At 49.6% G+C, this 26,613-nt stretch overlaps 1 protein-coding gene across 4 annotated transcripts in view; it reads right to left on the minus strand.

The window, feature by feature from the left end:
* TICRR (TOPBP1 interacting checkpoint and replication regulator) overlaps window positions 1-26,613 on the minus strand; it is a 1,117,313-nt gene that overhangs the window by 919,418 nt on the left and 171,282 nt on the right. For all 4 annotated transcript variants that reach the window (XM_069624305.1, XM_069624303.1, XM_069624304.1 and 1 more), the window contains exon 3: window positions 4,384-4,622. In XM_069624305.1, coding sequence (XP_069480406.1) covers window positions 4,384-4,622 — 239 coding nt within the window. The remainder of the gene's footprint in view (window positions 1-4,383; window positions 4,623-26,613) is intronic.

Raw genomic sequence — 26,613 nt, forward strand, 5'->3', positions numbered from 1 at the left:
TTCAATGATAGAATTACCAATGCCAAATCGAATACCAAGGAACTTTTTGCCATCCTCCGGGAAATGGAATCCCCTATCCAACCAACTGACACGGTCCCCAAGGACAAGATATGGTGCACTAATATACAGAATGCCCTATCAAACAAAATCTCCACCCTCCAACTTAAAATAATGAATAAAAAAAGACACCCTCTCTCCTACTGATCAACAAGTGCCTCTAGTAACTGAACCTATTACTATCCCCCTTTTAGCTTTAAACCCATCTCCATCATCGACACTGAAAAGGCTATCCTCTCACTGAAGCCCTCCAACTGTAAGGGCGACAGCTGCCCAGCTCAAATAATAAAGGGCGCTGCCAGAGATTTAGCCCCTTTCATCTCGAAGCTTATCAACTCATCCTTCAAATCCAACACAGTGCCAGCCAACTTAAAAGAATCCTGGGTCCTCCCCCTTCTTAAAAACAAACCCTCCATCCATCTATCCCGACTAACTATAGGCCTATCACCACGGTACCCTTCCTACTAAAAATTATCGACAGAGTAGCCTATCTCCAAATTCAAGAGTACCTAGAAGCTAATCATCTACTAGGCTCGCGCCAATCGGGCTTCCGCCCTCTCCATGGCACTGAAACAGCCCTGATAGATCTCAAAACTAAAGTGGAGGAATTTAAGGGTAATGGGAAAACAGCGCTGCTACTTTTACTGGACTTGTCAGCAGCTTTTGATCTGGTGGATCATGCAGTATTATGCAACCACCTCAAGCTGGCTGCCAATTTCACAGGAGAAGCTATAGCATGGGTCCAATCCTTTCTAGCCAACCGGACCATGAGAGTGTTCTCCTCTTCCACTTGTACCGATCCCATCCAAATCACATGTGGAGTCCCACAGGGCTCCTGTGTCTCACCCACTAAGTACAACATCTTCACCAGGCCATTGTTCGACAAGTTGGACAGACTGGGCGTCACCTACACTAATTACGCAGATGACACCCAGATCCTCATACCCCTTTCGGGCAACTATGGAGTGGACTTTGCTCTGGTGAATAAAATCTACATCCTCATTCAGGCATGGATGGCCACTCATGGCCTCTGCCTGAACGACGATAAAACTGAAATCCTGCTCCTCGGTTCCGACCACAACCTATCCAAACTCACCCCGGACTATGCCTCATTTAACATCGATAACAATACTATTAAGGTTAGGCGCGAGTTCAAAACTTTAGGTTTTTACCGACTCAGCTCTCACCCTCAAAAAGCAAGTGAACTCCCTCGCCTCCTCAACCACTTACACGTGTAAACTCATCCGTGCCGCCAGACCCTTCCTGTCCAGTGCCAGCTGCTTCACCCTGGCCAATGCCCTTGTCATGTCCAGACTGGACTATTGTAACGCCTTATAATCAAGTGCAAATAAGTCAGTCACTGACAAACTCCAGAGATTACAAAATAACGCTCTTAGAGCAGCTCTGAACATCCCACGCAGAGAGCATATCTCCAAACAACGGACAGAAGCCCACTGGCTAAAGATAAAGGACAGAATCCTTCTTAAAACTATTTCCCTCACTTCTAAATGCCTCAACAATCAAGCACCCCCCTACCTAGCGGAAAGAATCAATTGGAGACCCTCTAACCGACTGACGAGATCTGCCAACACCTTCCTACTGGAAGTCCCTAGATTCAAACTTACCACGGCGGGCGGAGCGAGCTTCCCAGTTAGAGCTGCACAATCATGGAACACACTCCCATCTGACCTTAGACGCCCTTTACCTTACACCAGATTCAGATCCTACGCTCTCAAATGGCTGCACAACAACGACATGCAACGATCCTCATCCTAGCGGAAACGTTATAACCTGTTAAGATGTTACTCTTATGCGCTTAACCCTTGTTATCCTATATGTATTGTATCACCTTGTACCACCTATTGTAAGCGACCACTGTTTTTCTGTAATAGCCTGTGTCAGGCATTGTAACCAAGTTTCGAGTCTTCTTGTATTGTTGCGCCCAGATGCCCACGGGCTTGGAGCGCATTACCAAATAAACAAACAAAGGAGGCCGTTAAAGGATAACCAGGCTCAACAATTGTAATTAACCTCAATTGAAAACTGGCTCCAAAATCTCGTTCTACTTACACCGGTAACCTTTCATGCAGCTCGTAACCATGTGTACCAGGGTATGCAGACAATCTGAATAGTCGGTTGTAAAGACCCACAAAACAATCGAAAAGCAAAAGAGAGAAAACAGATTGCATTTCAAGAATAAAATCTGCTATATAAATATCACTAATCAAGATTAGCAATTCTATTTCATTAGAACGGACGATTGGATCAAAGGTATCACCCCGCAGTCTCTAAACGTAACTATGTGTGAAACGCGCTGCTATCCATTTACCGATAGCAGTCATCTTACTTTGAAGGCAATATTTGGATCAAAGGCCTCCGCAGTCTCCAAACTTTAGTTTATGTATACAGCATGCCAACTGTTCACCAATGGTCTTTGCCAGTTATGTTCATCCACTAAATAGCTGGCTTAAATGACTCATCCTACAAACACTAATCACTTGCTGATCCCTTAGTAGCAGAGTCCGTCAGTGAGGATTTAATAGCCAGCATCAGGGGTTAAAATTCAAGAAGTATAGATGGTTCATCAGTGAAAGCCTACCGGCACCAATCACTCTGTTTTTTGATAGCATCCCACCCAGCAGCCAGCATAGAGAGGAGTTTGTAGCAAGTCAGGTTCAGAAATTATATTGGCAGTAAAGTTAACAATCGGTTCCAAGGCGTCTGCCCACAGCCGCTAATCGCTAGACTACGGGTGAGACCATGTAGTTGTATTTGCAGTAAATGTAGAGGCTGTGGTCAGCGGTCGGTTCAAAGGTTTTCGCCCGCAGTTACTGAGTGCTAGCTTCGATGTGAATGCACACCTGCTCAGTTGTATTAGGAGCTGCAAACAGGTCTCAGCTCGCAGGGAGAACGCCCATCGGCACCAAAACTCAACTGTTTGAACAGCAATTACCAAAGGATAGTTCAACTAAAGGTGAAAGCGATAGTCAATTATATTACACTGTATACAATCAAAACAAGAGGTAAGGTCAAGAATGAGGTCGCGCAAACACGAGTCGTTTGCTATCAGGAAAGCTGTTCACAAGACGAAAAAATGTCAAGCCTGAGCAGGCAGTTGATTCCAATAGACTGTTAAAATCAATTGCTTGTTTGGTTATTCAGGCAATTGCAGTATATAGCTGTAGAAAGACGGATTATGAAATGTTCAACGTTACAATGCTGTTTCGATCTGTATTACAAGCGACAGACATGCACCACGTGCATTTTAAAAAAGACAACACTCGAGTCACCTTCATAGATTGAAGACAGTGGATCCGCTTCCGCACACAAAACGCGAAGCTTTGTGCGGGGTTCCAGTTAATATAGGAGGAGGTTCTTAAAGTGGAAGCGACGTTAAAAATCCAAGCACAAAATCCTGGGTCAAAGTAACAGCAAAAACGGAGTTCGGAGCTCAGGGTACAAGCTGCCTTCACACAAACACTTAGCTCCTCACTATATGGATATATCGAAAATGAGGAATTCGAGAGAAAAACAATTATATTTTAGCTACAGAAGCTCTTACCTCGAATAGCATGATTATTTTTTATAAGGATACTTATACAATATTTTTGGGACAATCAAGGAGGACCGAGATCAGAAATTATCACAGTCAAAAACAGAACTCGGTATCAATCTTCTGAAGCACATTAAAGAGTCCCTTAGCATGGTGCTCAAAATAAATTAAGGCCGAAAATCACATTCCTGTTTATTTTTGCATTATGTGCTAGACATTGGACACCCCTAATGACTTTCAGGAGCAATTGGAGGTAGACTATCAAGTGCTTAGTTGGTGTAGCATTAACATGGACTGTCACTCATGCAACCTCACCTAACCCGCAAATGGGATCAAGCTACACCTCTCCTTTACAGCTTACGACTCTCCAAGCCAAAGCATTGCTCTTTGCATATCTTATATTTTATAATCAATGTCTTGGAACTGAAACCTACACTTCTTTCCTGACTAAAATGAATCACTTGGGAGGAAGCAGAATGTGCAAAGTGTAGCAGTATGCCCTTAAAAATATAATTCAACAGAAGCAGTGACTCCTTCACAGGCCTTCACAGTTTTCGAATGGTTAGATTACAGTCAAGGGTTTCAGTCCAATCAATGCACATTTTCAAGGGTAACCAATTACTATGTATAAAAGCAGCTGTCATTTGATTCACTGTAGTGAAATTTACAGTGTTTGGCTAGCCTGAAAAAGGAGTAGTTTTGGTTCTTGATGAATGGAATAAAGACACCAGGATTAAAGCATGCATTTAAGTACCAGTGTTTATATTGGTTACCATATGTAAATGTTCAGATGAGAGTCTTGATAAAAGTTGCATAAATAAACCAATTTCTTTCGAGTCTTGTTCTTTAGAATTCTGTAGCACCCAACTGTCTGTTCTGAAAGTGCATGCCCTCTGAAAATTCCAATCCTTAACTGTTCCCTTAAGGGTAATGGTTGCTGGATACTTCAGATAACGCTGGTTCATAGAGATGGGTTCCAGGACCACTGCACAGTTCCACTGTCCTTGCATGCCTGAGTATAAAAAACACAACAAGAAACAAAATATTTAAGATAATTTTATAATACTTAACCCAAGCCTTTATTCATACTTTCAACCAAACTAACATTTTGGTACATTTTTATACAGGCTTTATGGAAAGTGGGTGTAAGGAGAGAAAGAAAGTTACTCACCAGTAACTATTTCATAGTCCCCTTTAGCCAATACTTGTGGGATATTTCGTCCTTGCGGACAGGAAAAGGAGGCCTTTAAGGTAGTAGAAAGAAAAAAAAAAAAACATTTGTATTTTCTACATGGGGGCAGCATGTGTGACTTTTGCCTCGCCCAGAGAATCTCCCTTCAGTCCTTTTCCATCGCCAAGGTCGGAAGACATGTTAGCAACTGAGAGAACGACAGGCGGGCGTATAGAGGAAAGGGGACTATGGTTCGTACTCTTACATACCGTCCCCCTTTCCTCCATACTTGTGGGAGATTTACAAGCACCGATGTAAAACTCCCATTTAAAGAGTTTTCCCAGGACCACTTGACCAAACTGAGCATCAGCTCTGGAGCAGAGGTCAGGTCAATGTTTGCAGAATGCCAAGGGGGAGGCCTAAGTGGCCGCCTTGTTGATAGTTTCCCAAAGAACATACTTTTGGAAAGCTATAGAGGCAGCTTTCCCCGCACTAGATGTCGTGGATGCCCCTGGGGTGGGCTGCAGGCCTTATAGCTTCCAATCCAGCGGGATCTGTGGCATTAGAGGCCTGTGTTCTTTTTCAAATTACCAAATTTCACGGAAAGGTAACAGGTTCTAAAGTCCTTGAAAGATAGAACGTGAGCTCTCCTGAAGTCAAGATTGTGAAGGACCAGTTCTGTGTCCAACGAGCGGTAGGGAAAAAACACTGGTAAAATGAGACTGGCGAGTATGAAAATCAAATGATTTTCTGGAGGGAAGAAGGGTGTGTGCTCAACACCACCTTATACCTATGGAAAGACAAAGGGTTCTTCAATGCAGAGGGCCTGCAGTTACCAAATCCTACTTGCTGAAGTGATGGCGACCTGGAAGAACACCTTCCAGATGAGCAATTTAAAGTCCACCATAGCCATTGGCTTGACCGGCTAATGGCAGAGTGTGTTGACCACAAAATTGAGATCCCATTTCGCATGGGGAGGCAAGAAAGGAGGAAAAATGTAGAAGACCCACGAAAGGACGTTTAGCCTATGTCTTGTGAGGGTTAATTAAGAAGAATCAGTATTGAAGTATGTCTGATAGACGGGTACGTATGGCAAGAGTGCATATGCATGCAAGGTCTGAGGTAAGCTCCTTAGGCTCAGGAGGACGCTGCACAGGAGGAAGGGCGAGGTGTAACTTCTACTGCCCTGGATTGGGAATAAAACTGTCCAAATGTCCCCGAAGAGGTCCTTAAAAGGAAGACTTCATCGGGTGCAAGTACATCAGGTTTTGGAAACAGCAGGAAAAAAGCCTTCTCCGAAGATGGCCTGGCGTAGACCGGCTGGATTAAGCCTCCAAGATTCTGTTGACACTGGCTGCCAAGAGGGTGTTCCCCGCACCCCCCACGCCCCATCCACGGGTCCACATAGTGTAACGGTGCCGAAGTAGGAGGAAGACAGATGGTCAGTGTTAGGAGCATTCTCTGATTCCAGTCCATTCTGTACGGATTCTGCCCCAAGGATGAAGACAGCAAGGTTTTGTGCCTGCCATCCGTACCAAACAGAGCTGAAGGCACAGACAAAATGTCAGTTTAAATTGGAGGGGCCGCCAATTTAAGACTCATGACATGCGTTACAGATCTGTCAGAGGCCTTTATTGGTTTGGCTGCATTTTTAGGAGCTTTTGATGGTTCTTAAACCCTTTTGAGTGATCCTCGGCACTGCCGGTGGATGTGGACTTTGGTTGAGCGTACGTCCGCTTTGCTCCCTCAGATTGGCAGGTACAATGTTAGCCCTTTTGAGGGGAACCTCGGAAATCAATCCTGTTTTATTAGCGTTGGAACAGGGATCCTCAGTCTTGCTGGTAGACTTCTTAGCCCCTTTCTGGAGAACCTCCGTAGTGACCCCATAACCTTTAGCTCCCAGAGGGGGAACCACCTTGGAGGAAAATCAGAGGTGGACACCTCAAGGTAAGCCTTGGTGAAGCTAGACTCCATATGACTCCTCCCTAAACCAGATGTCCACGGGAAGGAGTCACCCAGACGGGGTGCTCTGAAAAGAAAGGACTGTTTTTTCTTTGGATTCTTTTTACTTCGATGAGTGGAGCGGAGAAGTGCAGTGGAAAACGACCTCACACCCAACAAGCCTTTCTAGTGCACGGACCGAGGGTGAATACCAGAAGCACGAGTTCCAACGATGGTCTGGGCCTAGACACTCAAGGCAAAGATTGCGTGGGTCTGCCGCAACGTAATGACGTCTGAAGGAGAAAGGCAAAGCCCTTACGCTCCGGCATAAGAAATGAAAACTACCATGGTTCTGAGGCAAGATGACGAATTGACGGATAAAAAGCAGGGTAAGAAAGAACCCTGTAGTGCTAATTGGGTCCGATTCCTGTCCACACAGAGAAAAGGAGTGAGGGGCGATATGCTGGGTGGGGCTCAGGAAGGTTGGGTTAAAGCCATACGTGCTGGCCTTGTATAAAAATAAAAAAGGATACATGTTTTTTTGATGCCATCAAAAAGTGTTCCTGCCCCGTCCCGAAGGGCGTAAAATTCCACAAGTATGGAGGAAAGGAGACAGGATGTAGGACTATCCATAAACTGCTATATTACAAGAATACATAAATCATAAGGTTTTTGAACAATAAAGCTCGATTGAGTGATACCAAAAAAAAACGACTTGAAGGCAAACTAACCTTTATATCCGATTACACCTGTAGGTGCTGCAATGCATACTGATCATCACATAATAAAACGACACAGATTAGTTGAGAGCGGAAGATGGGGTGAAGGAGAAGTAACGGTTATAATATTACATACACAGACATTAATGATGCACTATGGTGCTTTAGGGTTGATGGGCACCAGTGAAAAAAATACAAAAATATGGCATGGATTACTTACCGTAATCATATTTCTGATGCTTTCATCCGCTTGGATTCACATGCTTTGCATAGGTATATTGTGAAGAATCTAACGGTATCATTGCTTACTCCATGGGGGAAGAGGACAAAAACAAACAAGTGAGCACAAAGGGGAAGAGCGGGACATCGGGGCGCTTCAGGGCGAATGCTGTGCACCATTGGGGAAGGTAAAAGACACTTTTGAAGCAGGCTTAAAGCCCTGTGACAAGTAATGAAAATTCATCAACGAGAAGGTGAAGGCTCATTAATCGAACTGATCAGAAAAGCGCGGAAAAGGCTTTTGAAGTGTACAAGTTTGAAACCAAACTACATTGTAAAGAACAGTTTGAAAAATTCTGGCAGCTGAGTAAACCAGGCCAACCTGAATAACCAGCTTACTCACCATAGGGACCACCTTACTCCTAGTCCATAGTCCCCTTTCCTCCATACTTATGGGACATTCCTCCGTCCTGTGGGACGGGACCAGAGCACTTTGTAAAAGCATCAAAAACATTTTTGCAAACATTTTAGTCCTTCCTCTCTTTCTATGCAGGGTATGGCACACGGCCCTAACCGCGCCCACCTTGGCTCCACCCCGCGCATCGCCCATCAGTCCTTTTCTATCGCCAGGTCAGACCTTTAAGCAATAATAGAGGAACCTTATTAGAGGGGACGGAGGGCGGGCGTATGGAGGAAAGGGGACTATGGACTAGGAGTAAGGTGGTCACTACGGTGAGTAACCTGGTTATACTCCTACGTCCCATCCCCTATCCTCCATAATTATGGGAGATTCCCAAGTACTTACAGGAACTACGGGTGGATGGAAACCCCTATTGAAAAAGGTTCTTCAGCACAGCCTGGCCAAACTGAGCATCAGCTCTGGAGCTCAAGTCTAGACCATGTTTACAAAAAGCCGGATGGGGAGGCCAAAGTAGCAGCTTTTGCGATGGTCACCCAGGGGACATTTTTGAAAAGCAACTGCAGTTGCTTTGAGCCGCACCAGGTGTGCATGAATACCTATAGGAGGCTGCAGTCCTTGGACAGTGTAAGACTGCGTAATACAGGCAGCGATCCATCTGGAGATAGTCGCCTTAGAGGCCTGTTTACCTTATGGATTACCAAAAGTCACCAACAGTTAAGAGTTCCTAAATTCAGATGTTCTGTCTAGATATAATTTAAGAGCCCTTCTCACATCCAAACAATGTAGAACCCTTTCAGCTTCTGAAGCAGGGTTCGGAAAGAAGACCGGTAGGGGGATCGATTGGTTCAGATGGAAATCAGAGAACACCTTCGGCAGGAAAGAAGGATTTTTCGGTAGAACGATCTTATCCTTGTGGAAAACCAAGAAGGGATGCTCCACCGATAAAGCTTGGAGTTCACTCACACACCTTGCTGAAGTAACAGCAACCAAAAAGGACACCTTCCACGAAAGGTGCTTGAGGTCCACCGTGGCCATTGGTTCGAAAGGTTTATGGCACAATGCCGTAAGAACCACATTCAAGTCGCACGCCGGGTGCAGCTTGCGAACCGGGGGATAAGGCACGTCAAACCCGCAAAATGTCTTCTAATCACTGGTTTAGACCGAGCATTAGTCCGTGGATAGGTAGGCCGATACCGCTGAAGAACAAGTTACTTACCAACTGGTAACGTTCTTTCGATTGGATGTTCCTCCAACGTACTCCTCATCTTAGATGTATTCCATCCAGCTTTGCTGCCCTACGGAACTTTTTTCGGCAGAGGGCGCCGTGCGTCGATGTCGTCGAGTTGATGGTCCCTCCATCGAGGGTGATACAAGTAGCACATGCGGCGCCCGTTGGCCTCAGTTCTGTTTTTCCCCTTTTTATCTTTGATTTTGTACAATGTAGATTGTGCCGGCAGACAGGTATCAGCCTTGTGAGATTTGAGTTGGCAATAACCCGGAAAAATCTACAGAGGGGTAGGCTGGGAGGGCAATGAGGAATACGTTGGAACATCCGATCGAATGAATGTTACCAGTTGGAAAGTAACTTGTTCGAGTGGATTGTGTCCTCCAACGTATTCCTCATCTTAGACTCCCAAAGCAGTATGTATAATTTCTCTGGCGGAGGGGTTAGATTTTCCAATGCCCTTAGATGGCGGAATATAGCACTGCATTTCCAAAATTCAGCTCCTTAGACTGGGAAGCATCCAGACTATAGAATTTTGAAAAGGTGTGTAGTGAAGACCAAGTTGCTGCTTCACAAATGGACCTTATTGGAACACCTCTTTGAAGGGCTGTCGAAGAGGGGATGCCTCTGGTGGAATGAGCCCTTAACCTCTGGTGGGTCTTTTTGTGCTAATCTGTAGTATTCTGAAATGCAAAGCACAATCCAGCGTGAAATTGTTTGTTTTGTCTTGGATTGACCCAGTTTCCTTCCTGTGTAACCTATAAGCAGCTGGTTGTCCACTCTAAGTCTGGAAAGTCTAGAGATGTAAAAGCTTAAAGCTCTTTTTGGTTCCAACCTGTGTAATCTTTCCTCCTCCTTAGTAGGATGGGGTGGAGGACAGAATGCGGGTAAACCAATTTTCTGACAAATGAAAATCAGATACTACTTTAGGTAAACATTATGGTTTAACACTCAACACAACTCTGTCCTTATGGAACACAGTATAGGGTGCCTGCAATTAGCTCACTCTTCTTGCAGATGTTAAAGAAACTAAGAAGGCAATTTTCCATGTTAGTAATCTTAATGGACACGTGCATATGCTCAAAAGGAGCACACATTAAGAATTTTAGGACCAAATTGAGATCCCAAATCGGTACTTGAAATGGGTGAAGAAGAAACATTAGTGAGTCCTTTTAAGAATTGTATTATCAAAAGAATTTTCAAGTAGGAGCATTCTTCGACGAGCGCTTGAAAATGGAAAGCGTTGCAAGGTAACCTTTTATTGTTCCAACATTCAGACCTCTATGTGCTAGGGTCAGAAGAAAAGATACTACTTCCGGAATAGAACATAGAAAAGGATCGACATTCTTTTCTCTGCACCAGTTGCAAAACTTTTTCCAACGGCAACGGTATAGAGACTTTGTTGCTGGCCTTCTTGCCAAAAGCAACACCTCCATATCATCTGGAAGGTTCCAATCCCTGTATCCCAGCCTTTCAGATACCAAAAATGAAGGCTGACCGTTTTGACCTCTGGATGGAGAACCTGACCCTCCATTTGAGAGAGAAGGTTCTCTGAGGAAGACTTACTGGAGGACAGATGGATATGTCTAGAAGGTCCGGGTACCACGTTCTCCTGGCCCAATGTGGGGCAATTAGGATCATGCGGCTCCCGAAGCGTCTCAGCCTCCTGATGACCTGAGGAATGACGGGAATCGGAGGGAACGCATACGATAGTAGGAAATTCCACTCCACCACGAACGCGTTCCCCAGGGCTCCTCTCGGGGGAAATTCCCTAGAGCAATACCTTTCGCACCTTCGGTTGATACTGGTTGCAAAGGGGTGTGCTTGAGGGGTTCCCCAAAGGGCGAAGATCTCTTGAATGACTTCCTGAGCCAGTTCCCATTCGTGGGACACCGTGCTCTGCCTGCTCAGAGCATCTGCCGTCCTATTCTCCTCTCTGGCTAGATGAATTGCCGTTAAAGAGATTCCCTCCTGAATTGCCCAATACCAGAGCTGCATTGCCTCTCTGCACAGAGGTAGTGATCCAACACCTCTTGTTTAGATAATGCATGGCCACTGTGTTGTCCGTCATTATCAGGACATTCTTTCCTCTGACAGATGGCAGAAAAGCCTTCAGCGCTAGTCTGATTGCCCTCAGCTCTAAAAGGTTGATGTGTAGTTTGAACTCCGATGGAGACCAACGACTGCCGATTGTCAGATCGTTGGCATGAGCTCCCCACCCCATGAGTGAAACGTCCGTCACTACTGTGATCTCCGGCCATGGTTGCCAAAAAGGTTCTCCTTTTAGAATGTTCTCTGTACAAGTCCACCATAGAAGATCTTGTCGAACCTTGTTCGGAATCTGGAGAAGATCCGTCATTTGACCCGAGAACTGGGACCACTTAGTCTTTAGAGCCCATTGAAGGGAACTCTTCCTGAAGCGTGCCTCAGGAAGATGCAGGATGCCATGAGGCCGAGCAACCATAAAAAATCGTAAGCCTGGAGATTTTGGAATTTGGAAACCATCTGAAGAAGGTCTTGAGCCCTCGACTTGGGAGGCAAGCTCTTTCCCAAGGATGTGTCTAATACAGCTCCTATGTACTGAAGCTGTTGGGAAGGTGTAATTTGAGACTTCTTGAAATTTAGGGAGAAGCCCAGTCTGTGGAGGAAGTGGCAGGTAACTTTCAGATGATCCAGTGCTCGCTCGGCAGAATGTGCCCTGATCAGCCAATCGTCCAGGTAGGGGTAGACATGAATTCCCATTCCTCCTCTGAGGTGCGCTGCCACCACTACCATTAACTTGGTGAAGACCCTTGGGGCAGAGGTCAATCCGAATGGCAGAACTCGAAACTGATAGTGTGAGTCGCCAACTACGAACCTCAGGTATTTTCTGTGCTTGAGATCAATCGGCACATGAAAATAAGCATCCTGGAGGTCCAATGACACCAACCAGTCCTGAAGTTGAAGGGCCTGAAGGATCTGAGAAAGGGTAACCATCTTAAACTTGTCCTTCCTGAGGAACTTGTTCAAGTTCCTCAAGTCCAAGATGGGTCTCAGTCCTCCGTCCTTTTTGGGGATCAAAAAATACAGGGAGTACCATCCCTTGTTCTTCTCCGCTGCAGGTACTGGTTCTATAGCACCTTCCTCCAACAGGGTTAGAACTTCCTGCTGTAGGAGCGGGTCCGAAAACTTCAAAGGGTGCCTCCCTGGTGGATTGCTTTGAGGTTGCGTTAGAAAAGGAAGGCAGTAGCCTTGGGCTATTTCTAGAGCCCAAACATCTGAAGTAATGGCTCACGATTCCTGCAGATGCTGTGACAACCTGCATCCTACAGGTGTTGTGATGCAAGTCCTGAAAGTGGTTTGTGGCGGTTGTTGCAGCCGCTGATGGCAAAGAGGCTGCAGCTGGAGCTGGCTTTGGACGTTTTGCTCGTTCACCGCGACTGGCCTTTCTCTGGCCCCTTTGACTGGCAATTCCTCTTGCCTTTCCATATGAGGAGTAGTAACGATAGGATCGTCCTCTCCACGATTGTCCTGGTGCACAATAAGGCTGAGGTTGCCTAATAGCAACTCCTAAAGATTTGCAACCTCAAGGCTCTCGTCAGCCTTCTTGCCCAAAAGGTGAGACCCGTCAAAAGGCATGTTCAGAAGGCGGTTCTGTACGTCCGGTGCAAAACCAGATTTCCGTAACTACGCAAATCTGCGCATTACCGTGCTAGTGCCCATGGACCTTCTTACACTATCCGCAGTGTCCAATCCAGATTGAAGGGATTCCTGCATGGCTTCGTTTCCAACTCCAACGATGGCTAGGAACCCTATCCTTTCGTCCCCTTCTGGTATGTGCTCCGCAGCCATTGCGATGCACTCCCACAGTGTGTACGAAAATGTTGCCAAGGCACATGTGGAGTTGGCAGATTTTAAATCCATACTCCCAGCTCAAAATACATTCCGTGCCCAGCCGGTCACACACTTATCGCCCCCTGTCTGGAGGGATAGAAGGGTACGCAAGTTTGTTACAAGCTGTGGCTGCCTGTATAACCAGACTCTCGGGAGTTGGATGTTTGGACAGATAGCCGGGGTCGCTACTGGCCGGGCAGTATTTTGAGGGGAGGGATTTATTTACCGGAGGAATAGAATCCAGAGTTTCCCAATTCTTGGCCACCCTATTTTGCAGGGCTACATGAAAGGGTAGTACTGGGTCTTCGGTGGGACCATGGTCCAATATATCTGTCAAATCATCCTGGATTAATTGGGCTGATGGTCTAGCCCATCCTAAGTAATCTACTACCTTCGTCATTAACCGACTGTATGATGGAGTGGCATGCTCTCCTGGTTCTGGTCTGCCAAAGTCATTTTCAGAAGATGTGTCAATGCCACTTGCAGTCCCTCATTCTGCTTTCTTCTGAAATCAAGCATTCTGGGACATTTGGGGTGCCATAGTCTAGCTCAAAAGGTACATTCTCATCAGATCTCTCCTGTTCCTCAAAAATTGAGGTCAGGGACTTGAAAAACTCCTTCCTGGGTAGAGGCTTGAAAACCTTCACTGGGAGAGGAGGAAGAGGTGTATTACAGGGCTCTGAGGAGATTACAGGTCTTGTAACCTGATCTTTCCCTTCGTCTTTCTGCCCTGGCTTGCTGGAACCTTTGGCGCCGAGGGCTTAAACGTCGACGACATAGCGGTGGTCAACAGGGTTTGCTTCGAGGGCGTCGAGGCGCTCTTCGAAGATTTTCCCTTCGAGGTGTGATGGATCTCAGACGGCGTCGATGACATCGAACGGTTGACTCGAGTGTTTTTCACTCGCCGTACTGGAAGGTTCTCTATCCTTCCTTTTTAGATCCCCCCCCCTCGCTCGAGGGCACCGCGAGTATCGGAGCGATGACGCTCCCAGCCGGCTTCCGAAGAAGGCGCGGACCGAGGCTTTGCTTTCTCAAACACCTTCATCATTTTAACCCTGAATGCTTCCCACTCTTCGGGAGACAAATGTTTCGTGGGGCATTTCATCCTTTTCGGAGACTCGTCTGGCGACAAGGTGGAGGGAGACCTGTGGCGGCATTTCTTCGTTTTTTTCATCGAAGACGACGAGCAATGGGAATCGCTTCGGGACCTGGACCGATGCCTTTCGCGTCGAGGAGATTTCTCCTCACGGGACCTCGACTCGACGCTAGAGGCTTTACGATCGGTTTTGCGACCTACCTGTAGTTTCCCTCTGCTTTCTCGCAAGGCCTTCCCAGTCATCGCCTGACACTTCGTACAGGCCTCCATGTCGTGGCCTTCTCCGAGGCACCACAAACACTCTCGGTGCGGGTCCGTGATCGACATTTTTGAACCGCACGACTTGCACTTTTTGAAACCGGTTCTCGGGGTCGTGGTCGGCGTTGATGACGAGGACATGTTTGTTATATTTATTATCTTCACAGAACTCGAGGCGCACCGAATCTCCGAAGCAACGTATACTGCGGCAAAACGGAACTGAGGCCAACGGGCGCCGCGCATGCTACTTCTATACCCGATGACGTCACCATCGACGGAGGCCTTCGAGAGACCATCGACTCGACAACAAACACACGGCTCCCTCTGCCGAAAAAATTTCCGAAGAGCAGCAAAGCTGGATGGAATACATCTAAGATGAGTAATACGTTGGAGGACATAATCCACTCGAAAGATAAGTTCGGCAAGACAGAACGTGAATGCACGAATCTGCTAGGTGGGACACGAAAGACAACAGTGTCAATCGTAGCCTCCCTTGGGTCCAGCTGTCCGTCTAAGCACCAATGACAGAACCTAAGCCATTTGCTTCTATACTGAGACCTTGTCGAGGGATTCCTGGCGCTCTTAATAATGCGCCTGTTGTCCGCAGACAGGTTGAGATGTTCTAATGACATGAACTCAGGCACCATGCCGCCAAGCTGAAAGATTGTGGGGAGGGATGCCACAGCTGTTGATCCTGGTGAAGCAGGTCGGTACTCACCGGCAGCCTGATCGGTGGATACACAGACAGGTGTTGGAGTTCTGAGAACCAAAACCTGGCCGGCCACCATGGGCTAGGAGTGTTCTTCAGCTTGCAAATCGTCCGATGAATCAGAGGCAGAGGCGGGAAAGCATAGGCCCTCATGTAGTGCCATGGACTCTCGAGAGCATCCACTAGAGAGGAGGCTCCCAGCCTGTTTCTGGAGGCATACCGGGGAAGTTTGTTTTTCGTTGTCGCAAAGACGTCCACTTCCGGAGTGCCCCAATGCAGGAAAATCCAGGAGAGGATCTCTGCCTTCAATTCCCACTAGTAGCTAACGATCGTCCGCCGACTTAGGGCATCTGCGGTGACATTCAGCTGGCCCGGAATGTTTACTGCAACTAGCCAGACACCAGGACGAACCGTCCACTCCCAAATCTGGAAGGACAGGTCCACGAGAGGAGGAGACTTGGTGCGCCCTGCTTGAAGTAATACATTGACACCACATTGTCTGTGCGGATACGGACCACTTTGTTGGCAATGATCGGTCTGAACGCCTTGAGCGCCAGGAAGATCGCCTGAAGCTCCAGAAGATTTATGTGGAGGAGCTTGTCCTGATGCGGCCAAAGATACAACACTTGAAGAAGGTCCAACATAGCATCCGACCCCAGAAGGGAGGAGTCCGTTGTGACCGTCACCATAGGGGCTGGGTCCTGAAAACCTGCACCCACCGACAGGTTGCTGAGAGACGACCACCACTCCAGGTCCGTTCTCATGGAAGCTGGAATCCATATCAACTTGGAGTCCGGATCCACAGCCTGACGCCAAGAATTCCGAAGAGCCATCTGAGTGCGCCTCATCTTGAGCCGAGCAAGAGGAAGAGCCAATGCGCACAAGGTCATGAGAGCCAGAAGCCTCTGGAACCACCAGGCCGACATGCTCTCCGACTGTGCAAACATCTGACACGTGGCCAACAGATCCGCCATTCTGTCCCCGGTCAGGTACACTCTGCAGTCGATCGTATTCCAGTGAAAACCCAGGAAAATCTAGTCCTACGAGACCGTCATGGAAGATTTCCGCCAGTTCACCGACAGCCCAAGATGGAACAGGAGCTGAAGGAGACACTGAAGATTGCACGCTGCTTTTAACGGGAACGGGCTGCTTAAGAGCCAGTCGTCCAAATTCGATATACGTGGATACCCTGCAGACGAAGATAGGCTGCAATCACCAACATCTTCGTGAAGACAGGCGGCGCCGAGCTGAGGCCAAAAGGAAGCACACAAAACTGTAAGTGCTCCTCTCCCACAGAGAAACATCTCTCGTGTGGATTCCAGATCAGAATATGCATGTACGCATCCTGAAGGTCCACCACGCTGAGCCAATCGCCCATCTGCAAAGAGGACTGTATCTGGCCGGGCGTAATCATCTTGAATTTCTCTTGGGGCAAGAAAAGATTGAACTGGGAAAGGTCTAGGATGGTGCGCAGGCCAGCCTGGTTGGGTTTGGGCACCGTAAACAGCCGGGAGTAGAAGCCCTCCCCTCGTTCCGAGGGGAACGGGTTCCACAGCTGAGGTCCAGCATTTTCTGAACCTCGGCTATTAGGTTGAAGGGCGGGGTAGGGGGTAAGGGTAAGCGGAAGCCCGCCCGAGCGACTTGACAAAACCCACCGGTCCTCGGTGATGGTCTGCCACGCCTCGCAATGAGAGGCAATGCGTCCTCCGACCGGGGTCTCCTGCGAGCGCAGAGAACCCTCATTTGGCAGGCTTTTCAGTGGTGTTACCACCTGAACCTGAGGGAGAGGCTGAGGAGCGGGAGAAAAACCGAGTCCGTTGCTGCCTCTGGCGGTTATTACCCAAAGAGGTATCCTTTCAGCGGGATTTCCGATCTAGAAACCCTCCGAAACCAGAGGAGGGCCGGCTTTGCAACAACGGTCTCTAGGTTCTAAAAGGAGCTTTGACCAGTACGGACAAGGACTTAGCTGTCTGGGTGCTGTACTTCGTTTTGTTAAGTTCCACATCCGTTGTGGAACGGAAAAGCTCCTTACCGTCAAACGGCAGGTACAACACATTGTCCTGCACCTCCTTTGAGAACTTGGTGGCATGCAACCACGCTTGTCGAGAGGCATCAACTCCCAGGATAAGGCCCCAAGCCGAAGTCTCGATGGGATGAGCCCGGCCTCCAGCAGATCCTGGGCCAAGACCCTGGCATCGGATAATCCCGCCTTGAAGTCCTCCAGCTTCTTGACCGGAATGAATTCCTCAAACTCCGACAGACCTTTCCACTTTTTTATATTCGCCCCCGCCAACCCCAGTTCTGCATTGGCCTGCCGGAGCTGCAGGGCCGAGTTAGCAAAAACTTTCCTCCCGAGGGAGTCGAGGAGCTGGTCCTCTTTCCCCAGAACTTGAGTAGCCGTCGTAGAAGAAGATGCTGCAGGCCTGGACTGTAAAGTGGCCGCAGCCACCACCATGGAGGAGGGGGACGGACAAGACGCTAGGGCCACCTCTTCCGAAGAATGCAGCCTTTATCGCGCGTCAATTTTCTTTATTGACGAAGAGTCCAGAGTGTGGCTTCTCCCAGACTCTACGGACCTCGGCCAGAACGTCGTCCTGCAAGAACAGGCCGGTCCGCTCCGAAGGAGATAAGGTGAACGCCCCTGAAAGCACACCCTCCTTTGGAGCGGGTGCCTCGGGCACTGGGACATTCAATAGACCGATCATGTCCAGTACCAGGTCGTGGAAAGCTAGAATAGAGCGGGGCTGGTCTTCGCCGTCCTGATCGCCCTGCGCATCATCTGACATGAAAGGGTCTGGCTGAGCTGCGTAGGGCACAGTCTTGTCCACCGGGGACAAAGGGGGCAAGGGCGGAAGGGTTGGGGGAGGAACCGCAGGCAAAGTCGGCGCCGGCGGAACCACTAAAGGCACGGATGGAGCCGGAGTCGGGCATATTTCCCCGAAAAGACCCTTAAAATACTCCCTCATGGGGTCGGTATGCATGAGCGTCTGAAACTTGCCGAAAAGTGTCCTCCAGAGAAGGCTTTGGAGCTACCGGATGTGGCTTCTCATGAGGAGGATAATTCCGAGGACGCAGAGGGGAGGGTTGCCAAACCGGCCCATCCCCAGAGGTGTCCACATAAATTAAGGGTGCCGAAAACACAGGCGAGATGTTTTGTCGAAGAGGCATCCGAGCATTCCAGTCGTAAACTGGACGAAAAGGATGCCCACAAGGAACCTTATGTTCACCAAGAGGACCAAACCCTACACCTGAGGACGATGGCGTACTTGTAGGGTAAGCCCCCAAAATGGCCACTGCGGTTGTGGCGGAAAACGGCTGCCATTTTGCCATCACCTGAGGGGGAACTGCGGTACAAGTGGAAGTGAAGCAGCGGTCCCCCCCCCGATGGATCAGGGGTCTTCATTTTAGCCTTTATACAAGGAACCTCGGCCAAGCCGGTACTATGCGGCCTGGAATGTTTCCGCGACATACCAATAGCCAAATTAGCCTTCACAGGAAGGACCTCGGCACTGCCGGTAAAGGAGGAACTTCGATTCAAAAGCTCACCCCTTGCCCCTCAACGGTTCTGGTGTCGCCACAAGAGCGGGACCGGTGTGAAAGATGTTTCACCGATAAAGCCTCCATAGGCTTCTCAGAACTGTTGGTCACCTTAGCCTCTATACGAGGGACCTCAGACCAGAGTCTGGTAGAAGCCTGTTCACAGCGGGCTCCAAACATATGTTCGGTTTTACCAAGCCCCGCCGAGGCCTCGGGGCGCACCCCGGTACTTTTGAGGCAAGCCGATACAAAAGCCTCGGAGCGACCTCCGGTACCCTTCGACTCAGTAGAAGGAACAAGTTACTTACCTGTAACTGTTCTCCAGCATGGGTCTGGCATGGATTCACATGCTCATGAATATTCCCCGTCAGGCTGGGAATCCTTGGTAAAGAAAAAAATCAGTTTCAGTTTTGTTTCTGAACTGTCTTTCTAGTAGTAACCAATCACTGGTCTCTAGGTCATACTGCCCCTAGCCAATGACAGCCCTCTCCCTAAGCCCCTCCTCTGGCAGCCATCCTCAGATTTGGTAGCACGTAAAGTTGCACGAGGACCAAGTGAAGAGCAGCAGAGGGGTCGGAGGGAGGGTTCGCATGTGAATCCATGCCAGACCCATGCTGGAGAACAGTTACAGGCAAGTCACTTGTTCCTTCTCCAGCATGGGGTCTGGCACGGATTCCCATGCTCATGAAAACATGGCAGTACACATGCACAATCACGGGAGGTGGCAAGGCTCAACATTAAGCATTTAATCAACTCAACCTTAAGCATCTCTTACCTCCTCACCAGGCCCACCTTCCCTGGAATCCCGGTCGACTCAGAATCTCGTGAAGGTGTGCATCGACCTCCATGTAGCAGCCCTGCAGATGTCCAGCAGGGGCACCCCAGATAGGAATGCTGTGGTAGCATCAATCGCTCTGGTCGAATGGGCTCTCGGACGGCCGGGCAATGGTCGGTTTGCCAATCGGTGACAGTGCATGATGCAGCCGGAGAGCCATCTGGAAATGGAAGCCTTCGAGAGGGCCTTCCCTTGGTTCAAAGGGACAAAGTTCACAAACAGCTGTGATGTCTTCCGAAAACTCTTCGTGCGGTCCACGTAGAACTTCAGCGCTCCAGCTACATCCAGCGAGTGCAAAGTCCTCTCGGCCGGAGACGAAGGCGACGGGAAGAAAACAGGTAACACCAAGGGCTCGTTGAGATGGAAGTCTGACGACACCTTGGGCCTGAAGGAGGGGTGCGTCCTCTCACCACCCTCGTCTCGTGGAAAGTCAGGTACGGAGGCTTGCAGGGGAGGGCCTGCATTGCTCCCACTCGTCGTGCAGAGATGATGGCTACAAGAAACGCTGTTTTCCACGACAGGAACTTCAACGGTGCAGAATGCAGAGGCTCGAATGGAGGCCCCAAGAGCCTGGTCAGCACCACGTTGAGCTCCCACGCCGGGGCCAGAGCCTTCACCGGCGGGAATGATGGGAACAGTCCCTTCATGAACTCCTTCACCAGGCAATGGGACCACAGGGATATACGCCCCGGAGTTCTGGTGTAGCGGGAGATAGCTGCCAGATGGATCTTGGAGGCGTGGGCCAGCTCCGCCTTGGCCAGCGATAGCAGGTATGGCAGCACTTGAGGGGCTGTAATCCGCAGAGGGTTAATCTTCTGTGCCCGGCACCAGACAGAAAACCTCTTCCATTTGTGTCCATAGCACTTGAGGACGCCCTGGTCTTTGCAAGCACCTCCTTGCAGTCCACCTGGATATCGTACACTCCAAACTCTAGTGCTGCAGGAGCCAAGCCTGCAAGTTCAGCGCCCCCGGGTCGTGGAGGAGGATGGCGCCTCCTTCTCTGGCCAGGAGATCCGCGTCCATCGGCAGTTTGACTGGGGGGGGGGGGGGACGCCGACATGTCCAGAAGGTCCGGGAACCAGATCTGTCTCACCCATGCCGGTGCAACGAGGATCATCATGCACCGGGACCGCCTGAGTTAGTTGATGAGTCGCAGCAGCAACGGTAACGGTGGGCATGCATACAGGAACAGGCCGTCCCAGGGGAATGAGAAGGGATTGCCCATGCTCCCCGGCTGGGGAAACCTGCTGGCGAACCTCTGGCACTTGGTGTTCATCGCCGTCGCGAATAGGTCGATCTGGGGATTGCCCAATCGCTGGAAGAGTAGATACACTTGATCCTGACGCAGTTCCCACTCGTGGCACAAGCGCAGCTCCCTGCTGAGTGAGTTGGCGATAGTGTTCTTTATTCCTGCCAGATGGAAGGGTACCAGAAACATCCCTTGGGCAACGGCCCAGTGCCCCAGATCCTGGGCTTCCTTGGATAGGGCTCGGGATCTGGTGCCTCCCTGCTTCTGGATATAGAACATTGTGGCGGTGTTGTCGGTGAAAATCCTCACCACCTTGCCCTTAAGGGACGGGAGGAACGACTTGAGGGCCGAGAACACAGCTCGGAGCTCCAGGACATTGATGTGTAGGGACCTCTCCTTCGGGAGCCAAAGTCCTCTTGCGTGGAGATCTCCGGACTGCGCTCCCCATCCCTCCAGGGAGGCGTCCGTCGTCAACGTCTCCTGATGTACTGGGGTCTGGAAGTCCATACCCGCTGCCGGATGCGTGCGGTTGCCCCACCACCAGATCGCTTGGCGGAAGGTCTCGTTGTGCGAGATCTTGTCTTCGAAATTGCCCGCTGCCTGCATCCAACGGGGGTAGAGGAACTCTTGCAGTGGACGCATCCGCAGCCTGGACATGCGCACAAGGTAGATGCACGAGGACATCATGCAGAGCAGGGACTTGATGGACCTCACCCTGGCCACGTCCATGGTCGACACCTGTTGCACCTTGCCCAGGATGGCCTTCATCCTTTCCTGCGACGGGGAAGCCAATCGCGACACTGTCGAGCCTGGCTCCCAGGAACAGGGCAACTTTCGATGGCACCAAGTTGGATTTTGCGAAGTTGATCGAGAATCCCAGATCCGTAAGCAGTTGGACGGTCTTTGCTGTGTGCACGACGGCGAGTTCTCTCGTCTTTGCCCGGATGAGCCAGTCGTCCAGGTAGGTGTAGACGTGAATCCCCTGCAGGCGCAGCCGCGCCACCATTGGTGCTAGGCACTTGGTGAATACCCTGGGCGCTGACTTCAATCCGAAGGGAAGTGCCTTGAACTGATAGTGTCGCCCTCGGACTACAAATCTCAGGAACTTTCAATGTCCTTTTAGAATGGGGATGTGAAAATAGGCATCCTCCAAGTCCAGCGACGATAGGAAGTCGCCTTCCTCCAGCTGTCCCAGCACGTGCTGGAAGGTGACCATCCAGAACTTCTGGGACTTGATTTACTTGTTTAGACGACGAAGGTCCAGGATGGGTCACCAGCCGCCGGTTTTCTTACGAGGAAGTATCGCAAGTACAATCCAGCCCCAGAGCCTCATTGGGACGAGCTCAATGGCTCCTTTCTTTAGCATTGCCCTTACTTCCTGCAGCAGTTGAGGGACGTGGTTTTTCTTCCTGACCACAGGTGGAATGCAGGGGCACTTCTTTAGAAACTCGAGTGTGCCCGCAGTCCAGGGCATCCAGCACCCATCGGTTGGTGGAGATGGACTCCCACACGCTGACAAACTTCGCCAGCCGGCCTCCCACCGGGGTGCTCAGGTGGGGGCCCGACGCTACGGCCGGTTTAGTACTGCTTGGCAGCGGTCTTGCCGCCTTGGCGAAGACGAGATCCTCTCATTTGCTGTGTCCTCTGTAGACCTCCTGCGACGAGAAGCGGGCCGCCTGGCGGTATGCCGAGGAGCCGCCGCCGAATCCCTTGGAAGCACCTTGCTTGCCTTTGGAGTTCCAAAAGGGCAGCCGTCGCTGTTGCAGAACACACAAGGCCCGAGCTGTTTGTGTCGGCCTTAACCTGCAGTGACCAGACCACTGTCTTGCCAAACAGGTTGTTCCCGTCGAAAGGCATGTCCAGAACTCTGGTCTGCACGTCCTGACGGAAATCAGTCGCCTTGATCCAACCACGCCGGCGAAGGCAAACGCTGTTGGCCATCTGGCGAAAACCGGTGTCAGCAATGTCCGTGGCCACCGTTACGGCGTTGTCTGATGCGACCTCACCTTCTGCCAGGATCTCCAGGGCCTCAGCCCTCTTGTCATCCGAGAGGAAGTCCAGCAGGGGAGCGATCTTAAACCACAGCTCCCTGTCGTAGTGTGCCGCAATCAAGGGCGTTGGCCGCTTTAATCGTCGTCGCGATAACCCGCCGTCCCCATGGCATCCAGTTTCTTCCCCTCGCCGTCCGCCGGAGAGGTCGAAGTTGAAGCCGTCCCCCCCACCGATTTCTTCTTGGCTGCCGCGTCGAACGAGTCCGGGGTCGGCTGCTTCCTAAGGCACATGGGGGTGGAATCCGGGACCCAGTACTACTTCTCGTACTGGTCTCTTGGCAGGAGTCGTGGATGGGTTCTTCAAGAGCAACAGCCCCTCATCCCAGATGTCGTCCAGTAACGGGACAGAGAGGTCCGTCTTCCGCTTGACTGCATGCCGTTGATAGAGGAAACTTTTCTTCTGTTCCTCAGGGCAGAGCTGGAAGAGTTTGGATGCCCTGGAAATCATGGCGTAGAAGGAGCCAATTTCGTCGGGCAGGGAGGCCCAAGGAGGTGGTGATGGAAGGCCCATCCAGTCAGTACCAACATCGTCATCCGTCCCAGTCGTGGCCGCCTCCTCTCCCGTGTCATCCCTCGGATCTGGGGAAGGGGATGAGGCTGCGATGGCTGGAATAGAGGAGGGGATGAATTATCCTCTGCTTGCTTGGATGGCTTCCTGACGGTCCGGGCTGAGCTGTATCGTCCGTTAGTGGTAAGGGCAACCTTGTCCTCATCTCCGTACACAATGCCTGGATCGCCATCAAGATAGCCCACCCGAGTTATCTTGTGGCCCAGGCACCAGCTGAGACGGGCGCGATTGTTGGGGAGTGGAATCCTCTGCCTCCACGGGTACCTCGTCGGCGCCACAGTTGCTTTCTTCGTCCGCCTTGTCGGGATTCCACCCGTAGGACCGGACCTCCTCGAACTTCTTGTTCAGTATCTTCGCGACTCCAGCCAGCTCCTCTTCAGAGGCTGAATCTGTGTCCGTGATGGCCACCGGGAACCCCCCCCCTCTTTTTCCACTGGAGTTTTCACGGGGGTCTTATCGGTGGGCTGAAAAAGATTCCCTCCGCGGTGGCAGGGAAACTCTAGGCCCCGAGGTAGCCTCCACTGGGGCAGCCCCCACAGGCTTCGTCAGGGCCGCCACGACTCAGTCGATAGAAGCCTTAGCCGGGTGAATCAGGGTCTTCAACCTTAGGTGCGCCTGAGGCCTTCACTGTCGGGGCGCGGGGAGGGGGGGGGGTCACTGCCTCACTCCCCCTCGGCTGTCTCCCTTGGGATCGACCGGGGCTTCTCCCGAAGCTTACCCGGGTTCCTCCGATTTTCTCTTCCGAGCCAGAGCGGTGGCTCGTGGTTGATCGTCACTCCCGGTGCCTGCGGACTCACAGTGCTTTGCCTTTTGTTTGGCCCCCTTCGCCAGAGCGCCCTCAAAAGGTCTTAGAAGACCGCTTGGACTTCTTCTCACCTACTGGGATCTTTCCTTCCAGCCAGTTGGTGAGGCGGATACGCCGATCCTTCATAGTCCTTTCCAACACGTACTTGGAAAACGCACAGTCCTTCTCCATGTGCGCTTTGTCTTCATAAAGGCAGTAGAGGCATCAGGAATGCCGGTTCTTCTTTGAAGACATTCTGTAGTCCACATCCAGGGCAGTTCCTGAACAGCTTGGATCCGGGCGTCGTGTTTCCTTTGTGCTGGGCCATGTCCACGCGGGGTAGGCCTCAAAGATCTTCTGGAACCATCCAAGAAGTGAAACTCAACGATAATTTCACCCTTGAGGGGCATAGAAAATTCCGAAACGGGTCCCCGTTGATCAGAAGTAGAAACGGTGGTGCTCGAGGCTCAATTGACCGAAAAAATTAAACTCTTTGAAAAATCGCAAAACGCAGTAAAAGCTCGAGAGCTATAGCACGAGGACTCCCAACACTTGAACGTGCGGTAAAAAACTACGTATGGCTTCCAGAAGAGGGACTTGGGGAGAGGGCTGTCATTGGCTGGCGGCAGTATGACCCAGAGACCAGGGATTGGTTACTACTAGAAAGACAGCTAGCGAGAGCCAGAGAGGAGGAAAAAAAATGAAGAAATTCTTCTGCAGATGCATGTGCGTCCAGTCCCAAACGAGTGGAGAAAAGGACTGATGGGCGATGCGCTGGGCAGAGCCAAGGTGAGCGGGGATACGGCCGCGTGCCGTGCCCCGCATAGAAAGAGACGAAGGACTAAAATGTTTGCAACATTTTTTTGATGCTTTTACAAAGTGCTCCGGTCCCGTCCCACAGGACGGAGGAATGTCCCATATGTATGGAGGAAAGGGGACGGGACGTAGGAGTATGCGTAAATATCAGGACGTTCTGGCCGCTAAGCAAGCTTGCCTATTTATTTCATTTGGCATTTGTAAGGCGCTTATACATAGGTAACTTGTGTTTCAAAGAGCCCAAGTGAATGCAAGCCTGGAGACCCGCATTTTAAGAGTGAAATCTGTGTGAAGGGAACTGAATTGTAAAAGAATTGAACTGTGGAGCAAGTTAAGAGGTGAGGAAGAACCCTTGAATGTGTGATACTAGGGAAAGGGAAACCAACCCCCTACATTGAAAAGTTGGCTGTTGGAAAGGAACTGTGGTAGAGAGCTGAAAAGTAGCTGAAAGAAAGAACTTCACCCCCTGTGCCAAGAGTTGGGAAATCTTGGGGTGCATTATTTCAAAAGGAGAGTAACCATTGATTGTATGATAAATGGGAGGGGAGCTAAATCTCCTGCTTTGAATGTGCGTTCATTACTGAAGCTGGGGGGAACCATGCTGTGGTACATGAACATTCTAATGTGGAAGGAATGCATAACCAGTAAAGTAAAAAAAAACAAGCATTTGCTAGCTAGTTTGCAAGTAAGTGGCTGAGGACCTCGTAGGAGAAAGAAAAGCACATTTGCTTACATTATGTTGTAAAAGTAAAGAAAACTGCAAATGGCCAGTTGAAAGACTTTTCCTTTGCACCTTCTTAGGTTTCGTTTGTAAGGGTTAGGATAGGATTTTGGAAACAGGACAGAGAATTCTCTACATTTATGGGGATTGTACGACAACAATATACTTTAGTTTTGTTGAGTCAGGGAAACCGCTCAGTGTTCTTGAGAGATAGGTCTTTCTCCAACCCTTCTTTTGCTTTAATAAAAGTTTATAACCACCACTACAGTGTCTGAACCTTACTCGTGATTCATTACAACATATGCAGAGAAAAAACAAAAGACGTTAAGGTGAACATTTAACGAAACAAAAAACACCTGAAATTCGGCAGACATCTCAAGCAAAGGAACCTTAAATACGCGACCCGTGCAGTGCACTGTATGACCACAATGACAGATTGCATCACTGATGTAATCGGTGATGTTATCACTCTTTACGCAAGTTAAAACATTTTTGGGTGACATGGTATTTCAGTATACTTAATACGAACATGACCTATAATGGACACGTGCACATGAATGATACAAGTACATGTGGAGCATGCTCTTGCAGTATTTATTAAATTATGAAATATAAAATATTGTAGAAATACCTTTAGTTTAATAGCAAGCAATTAGAAAAAAAACACTGCCGAGAATATAAACGATACTATAATCTGTAAATCTAGCATTAAATGAAATTAGATAGCGCTAGAAACATACTCCGTCCTGATTGTTTGGAAAAAGCTAAATGTCCAGATTAAAATTTTTCTATTGGACTTCTAAAAAATTG

This window comes from Ambystoma mexicanum, chromosome 11 (assembly GCF_040938575.1).
Source record: "Ambystoma mexicanum isolate Mex_15411 chromosome 11, UKY_AmexF1_1, whole genome shotgun sequence".
NCBI classification, from domain to species: Eukaryota; Metazoa; Chordata; class Amphibia; order Caudata; family Ambystomatidae; genus Ambystoma; species Ambystoma mexicanum.